The 7,384-nt window shown below is 45.8% G+C and overlaps 1 protein-coding gene across 1 annotated transcript in view; it reads left to right on the forward strand.

Moving 5' to 3' along the window:
• Positions 1-7,155, forward strand: part of LOC308280193 (inhibin beta B chain) — a gene marked incomplete at both ends in the record, with an annotated part of 15,675 nt that extends 8,520 nt beyond the window's left edge. The window contains one exon of the mRNA XM_080720456.1: positions 6,365-7,155. Within this exon, the coding sequence (XP_080576582.1) occupies positions 6,365-7,155 (791 nt within the window). The remainder of the gene's footprint in view (positions 1-6,364) is intronic.
• Between the last annotated feature and the right edge of the window lie 229 nt (positions 7,156-7,384).

Raw genomic sequence — 7,384 nt, forward strand, 5'->3', positions numbered from 1 at the left:
TGTATCAGAATAGAGATATTTAACACTGATTTCCACAAAAACAAAACCCCCTTCCTGCAGCTTTACCCAGCGAGACGGCAGGAATCCGGGCCACAGATGGTCTCGCGCAAGCGGCGTCACAAGGGGGGGAAAAGTGGGACTGAGTTACTAGGGCCCAAGGTGGAGGGGCCATAATTATTTTATACTTTAGCTATTGAAAAATAGTAAGATATACAAGCTGACAGGGCAGCTGCGAGCTTGTATATCTGCTATTTTTGAAAAGTCGTGAATATGTGTGCAAATCTTTGAATAGGCCTATAGGTATTTTTTAAGCGAATGCTTTTTAACTCAAATTTTGCTTCTGGGGGTTTCTGGAAACTACATATTTTGAGATGGGGGTTCGTGGCCAAATACATATCATTTTGGGGGTCCTTCACATGAAAAGGTTTGAGCACCACTGACATAGAAACATAGGTTAAAAAAAAACTTTAGAAGGATTTGAAATATTCAAAGACTTGCACAAATGTTCACGATTTTTCAAAAACAGCAGATCTACAAGCTCACAGCGCGGCACTCGGTGCCACGCTGTGAGCTTGTACATCTGCTATTTATCAATAGTCAAAGTACCCAGGGCCCAGAATTCGGTGCAACACCCCTGGTCTCGCGGCAGCCAACCGCTCACTCCGCCACCCCTGCTCTACATCAGAGAAGAACGCTCTCCATTCAGAAACATCGCCATTCAGAAGATTGACTTCCATTATTCTAAACAGAGGTGTCACCTAAACCTAACCTTAACCCTAACCTCAGTGGGGGTGTTTCTGAATAGGGATGTTTCTAAGTGGGGGTGTTTCTGAATGGAGGTCTGCCCCACAAAGCCTTGTTTTCTTTGGGCCTGGTGCTGACAGTCTGCCACGCCGCACCTACAAGCCCCGGTGTGTGGCAGCGTGCGGTCGTCCTCTAACGTAACATCTAAGCCGTGGGGTGATCATGAACAGATTAGCTGTCTTGTTGTTGATGGGGTAAAAGTTAAGACAGGCGGAGGCTCGCGCGTTGGCAGCCGATGAGCAGTGGTGTAAAGTAACCAAGTACATTTACTTAAGTGCTGTACTTACGTACAATTTTTAGGTATTTGTGCTTTACTTGAATATTTCCAGTTTCCGGCACTTTTGCTTTTACTCTACTACATCTCGGATCCAAATATTGTACTTTTACTCCACTATATTCATTTGACAGCTTTAGTTACTTAATTACTTTGTAGATTTGGATTATCATTACAAAACATAGATTAAACACTTCAACCCTATATACATTTCGGCCATTTGAAAATAGCAGATCTACAAGCTCACAATGCGTCGCGATGCGACGCATTGTGAGCTTGTAGATCTACTATTTTCCAATACATTTAAAAACTTCGAATAGGACGTTCTGCATAACGAGTACTTTCTACTTTTGGTAGCCTACTTTAAGTGCATTTTCATAGTTTCATACCAATAGTTTTGTATTTTTACTCAAGTAAATGTGGAATTCCGGTTCTTACTTGTAAGGGCACAGTCACACCAAAGTATGGTTGCCAGCTGATAAGTGGATTCTGACAATGCATTTCAACGGAAATGGAGAAGACTTTTGGAGAAATTCAACTCCTTTTTTACCAATTATCAACATGGTTTGTGTTGTGAGCTTGTAGATTGCTGTGTATTTTGAAAATGGTTTATTTCATAAAAAATCGATGAAATCATTTTGTTCGATTAACCGCAGTGGCCTTAATATTTACGGTACAGAGCTTTGTAAGATGACAATGATGATGATGATAATGATGGGAGTCAGCCAGGCAGCCAAAGGTTTCTTCCCGCCACTCTGGTGGGATTTTTGATTGCGTCTGTCTGGTGTACGGCATTGGAAGGCTCATCAAACATGATTAAAATCACGCTGGATTGTCACAACAAAACCGTCAGATGAGAGGGGTGCTGGAGATGTTTAGACGTTGGGGCCGTGTCGGTGGATGAAGCAGCAACGCTCCGGGGCTTTTGGCACGGGATGGCAGTCGTCTTCTGCAGTTTAATGATGTTTACCAGTGTTAAGCGGGAGAGAGATTAGGGAAGGCAACAGCGGAGACGGTTGTGGTGGAATTTGACACTCGACTCTGAGGAAGAAAATATGCCAGTGATTTTTATCCCAAGGACCTCCTTGTCTGATATGCATTAGGTCACAGGCCACTCATTTGAGTGTTAAATAGCTCTACGTTCTGAAACATACTAATTGCGTTTAAGAGCGTTTGTGTGGTGGAATTTGACACTCGACTCTGAGGAAGAAAATATGCCAGTGATTTTTATTCCAAGGACCCCCTTGTCCGATATGTCACAGCCCCTTGTTTGAGCGTTAAATAGCTGTTTAACACTCAAATGTTCTGAAACGTACTAATTGCGCTTAAGAGCGTTTGTTTTCGGTAGCAGGAGTCTCCCGGTCCTCTCATGTCGGGATACCAATTTTATCCAATCGCATGCAGAACTCACACGGGACACAGCTGTAACAGGTGAATCTGCAGTGATGACACAAAGAAATGAGCCCTGGAACACTATAAAATGAAGCTGATAATTGGGTACTTTGTCCTGATTGGCTGAAATTGGCAAAACAATTAAATACATTTGATGCCATGATGAGACCTTTAAAACTGAAACGGCCCCTGGCGCAGGCCCACTTGTATGTTAGTTGGCCCAGATATCGTCGATGTCTGGCAGAAACCTTGTATCTCCTTCCATATCGTCGTTGTCGGGTGGAAATCTTGTATGTCCAAAACCGTTTCTTTTGTATTTATCATTTTTAAAATGATTTAAGCTAGAAAAAACAGCCGATCTACAAGCACACAACCCCTCGCTCCGCGAGGCGTTGTGTGCTTGTAGATGAGATGTTTTCACTACTCTTGTGCGACGGCCTTGTGTGATGAAGCAGTGCTTTACTTTGTTGAAAAAATGTACAAATTTGAAACTTGGAGATACGAGGTTTCTGCCTGACAGTGACGATATGTATGTTTTCTTTTTTGGGGGGAGGTGGAGGGGGGTAATTTAATGCCCTGCTTCGTCACTGTGTGACAAAAGGCATGTCTACAAGCGTGCATGTGTGTGTGCGTGCGTGCGTGCGTGCGTGCGTGCGTGTGTGTGTGAAAGTAACAGTGGTTATGTCTGTCTGCGGGTTTTACAAATGCTGAACCAATGAAAAGTATTAACAAGAACTTGTGACTACATTATAGCTAGATTGGATCCATTTGGAACACAGGTTCTTTTTTCCCCCATTTACTGCAAAAGTAACAGTTTTGGACATACAAGGTTACCACCCAACAGCGAGGATATTAGATATTAGTTGTGAGGCATGTAGATCGGCTTTTATCTAGGCCGACTTAAAGGAGTAGTTCACCACTTTTCAACCTGTCTTCATATAATAGGTCCACACTAATGTTCATGATAAAATATCACATTTATTTTCTACTCAGTCCAAGTCTCCTAGGAGAGCTGTGGAAAGTTCAGAATCCATCGTCTTTGTGACATCATCATTTTCCAAAAAAAAAAAAAATCATCAATATTTTGAAAAAAATATTTAGATTTTTATTATCGCAAGAACAATGGCTTCCACTTTAAAATTGCAACTTTTCAGGAATAGAAAGCCTGCAGTTTCTATAAGCTGGATTGGCAATCGATGATGTCATAAGACGATGGGTTTCTGACCTGCCCACAACCCTCCAATGTGAAAAAAAAAAAAAAAAAAAAGCTATTTTTGAGTGAGGACCAATTATATGAACATAAGTTGAAAAGTGGTGGAGTGCCCCTTTAAGTATTTTTTTTCCTCTTCTAATTCATGGAATTTCCTTGATTTCTTCATTTATGACATTTTTTAAAACATAATAATTAGGCCACCAACAAATACCGTATGTAGGAAACGAGATAATGGGATATTTAATTGTGACCCATAAAAATCGGTCTGCGGCCCTCAAATGGCTCCTGACCCACTGTTTGGGAAACAGTGCCATAAAGGGTGGGGGGCATGTGTGGTGGTGGTGGTGGTAGGGGCTTTAGAGAGCAGCTCACAGCCTCGCGCACAAAGGTTCAAAGACTTGGCAGTGAATGCTGGCTGTAAACGAGTGCATATGGAGCCTAACTGCATGCACAATCAGTGCCACGATGTTAGAGGCGAGACCGAAGCCACACCGTCCGCCAGGCCACGGAGACGCTGCTGCAAGAGCCACGAAGCACGCCAGATATTTCCAATGACTCTGGCCAGTACCCAGCAGTGAAAGAAGAAGTATTAGACTTAGGCAGAGGCGTCAATTGGGTATGGCAAGCTATGGCAGCTGCCATACCTTGGCTACTGGGGGAAATAATAGAATGTACTTTTCATCGTACCTGTTGCTAAGGTATGGCAACATGACTGGTGTCCTGCACGCGTGCGAGGGCGCACGTGCAGGACACCAGTCATGTTGAAAGTGAAACATCCCTTTAAGACAAAGTACAAAGGTATTAATGTAGCATCGAAACCAAAAAAAAGCCCTCACACCAAATTACAGTACCTATGAGAGTGGAATCCGCGTTCCACCAACGCATTTCAATGAGAAGGGAGCGTTTTTTGCAGAAATCCTCTGCTGGCATGAAACCGCTTCACTCTCATTGAAATGCATTGACGGAACGTGGATTCCACTCTCATAGGTATTTTGGTGTGAGGGCACCCTAACAGAGTATTTCTATATTGTGGTATTTTGACTAAAGTAAAAACAAAAGTGTGAGTACTTCTTCCACCACTAACAATATCAGACACCCCTATTTCTCTCTCTCTCTCTCTCTCTCTCTCTCTCTCTCTCTCTCTCTCTCTCTCTCTCTCTCTCTCTCTCTCTCTCTCTCTCTCTCTTGCTCCCAGTGGTGGAACAAGTACTACACTCCTTCAACTTGAGTAAAAGTATCATTACCTGCAAAGTAGAAATACTCCGTTACAAGTAAAAGTCCAGAATTCAGAATGTACTTGAGTAAAAGTATGAAAGTATTGGCATCAAAATGTACTTAAAGTACCAAAAGTACAAAATGTTTGAAAATAGCAAATCTACAAGCTCACAACGCACCGCACCGCGACTTGTAGATCGGCTATTTTCAAATAGCCATGGTATAAAATAGGCTAAATAATATTATCATTTATAACTGAAAAGTAACCTGTAACTAAAGTTTTCAAACAAATGTAGTGGAGTAAAAGTACAATATTGGATCCTAGATGTAGCGGAGTAGAAGTAAAAGTATTGGAAATTGGAAATGCTCAAGTAAGTACAAATACCTCAAACGGCACTTAAGTACAGCACATAAGTAAATGTACTTAGTTATAGTTACTTTACACCACTGCTTCCCCCCCCCCCCCCCCCCCCCCCCCCATCTGCTCCCAGTGTCCCAGATGAGAAAGAGAAGAGAAGACAGCCGTGGCTGATGGTGACCTCCCTAAACCATTATAGTAACTGTCCAGCTCAGTTTAGATTCGGTCACTTGAAGTTGAAATGCCCCCCCTAACACCACCACCACTGCTTCTCAGCGCACCGGCACCGCTAGCTTTACAATGCCCCACTGACCCCGTGCCCGCCCACGTAACAGACCGGAGGTCGCTATCTTTCTTTGGACGTTTTTCTCCCCCGCTCGACAGAGGATGTCGAGCGAGCGAATTAATGAAGCCGTTTTTCTGGCACAGGATGGCACGGTTCTGTCACTTAACGGGGTTTCGGCTGATGTCTGATTCGGTGGTTCTCATCCATTTTCATGTCAAGGACCCACCGAATTGATATGTATTTGGGCCGCGGACAGACACCCCGTCTGAAAAGGTTTTAGTATAGGGGGGGCATAGCTGAATGAGTAGAGAGGCCAGACCGCCTGGGCAAACAGAAGGTCCTGGGTTCCATTCCCAGTTTCATTCCCATTACCATAACAAGAAGACAGAGACACGTAGGGTGGCTCTGTATATTTCCACTAGCCTGAACCTACAGTACAACCAAAACATGGTCAGGGTAACAAGGACCTATACTGTAAGTTCAGACAGTAGTTCATAATATAACCTTTATGGTCATATGAGCCTCATACAAAAATCATACATTTATGTATCATAAATCTAACAGAGACACTGTCGTTATTATTTTGTGCCAGGAAACCAAAAGTTTGTGTTAAAAAATATTGCATTTTCTTTTTTTCTTTAAAGATTTCTCACAATTTCTCGAAAATAGCTACTGAGGGTTAAAGTTAAAAAGTTAAACTGATTTTATATAAACGTTTTTCTTTTTTTGTGGAACATCCCCAAGGACCCCTTAGGGGTCCCCGAGAAGCACCGCTCTAACCATATCCCTATGATGTGTGTGTTTGTCCCCCCTCCCCCGCAGACGACCAGGTGACGTCCAAGTCCAGCCTGTACTTCCTCATCTCCAACGAGGGCAACCAGCACCTGTACGTGACGCAGGCCACGCTCTGGCTCTACTTCAAGCTCCTACCGGTGCCGCTGGAGGCGGGGGCGGCGGCGGCGCCGCGGGTGCGGCGGAAGGTCACGGTGAAGGTGTACTACCAGGAGCCCGGCCTGGGCAGCGAGTGGAACCTGGTGGAGAAGCGCGTGGAGCTCAAGCGCAGCGGCTGGCACACGTTCCCGCTGACCGAGGCCGTGCGCCGCGTCTTCGAGAAGGGCGACCGCCGGCAGAACCTGGACGTGCGCTGCGAGGGCTGCGAGCACGTGCAGCCCGTGCTGCTCGGCACCAGCGACGAGTCCCACCGGCCCTTCCTGGTGGTGCAGGCGCGGCAGGCCGACGGCGCCAGGCACCGCATCCGCAAGCGCGGGCTGGAGTGCGACGGCAGCTCGTCGCTGTGCTGCCGGCAGCAGTTCTACATCGACTTCCGGCTGATCGGCTGGAACGACTGGATCATCGCGCCGTCGGGCTACTTCGGGAACTACTGCGAGGGCAACTGCCCGGCGTACATGGCCGGCGTGCCCGGCTCGGCGTCGTCCTTCCACACGGCCGTGGTCAACCAGTACCGCATGCGCGGCATGAGCCCCGGCTCCATGAACAGCTGCTGCATCCCCACCAAGCTCAGCACCATGTCCATGCTCTACTTCGACGACGAGTACAACATCGTCAAGCGGGACGTGCCCAACATGATCGTGGAGGAGTGCGGCTGCGCCTGAAAAACGCCGCCGCGCGGGGGGAGGGCAGGGGAGGGGTTTCATTGCGGCTCTTTCCGACTACAACAGTGTTTCTCAAACTTTCACATTTCAAGGTCTCCCCTCGATTCTGGCAGGGTACAAATGGAACCAAATGAACCCTGACGGGTTCATTTGGTTCCATTTGTACACTGCCAGAGTTACAGACTTGTAACTCTCCCCTAAAGGAACCCACAGAGTCCCCGGAATCCAC

The sequence above is a fragment of the Nannobrachium achirus genome, assembly GCF_963921795.1.
Source record: "Nannobrachium achirus genome assembly, chromosome: 24".
In the NCBI taxonomy this organism is placed as follows: domain Eukaryota; kingdom Metazoa; phylum Chordata; class Actinopteri; order Myctophiformes; family Myctophidae; genus Nannobrachium; species Nannobrachium achirus.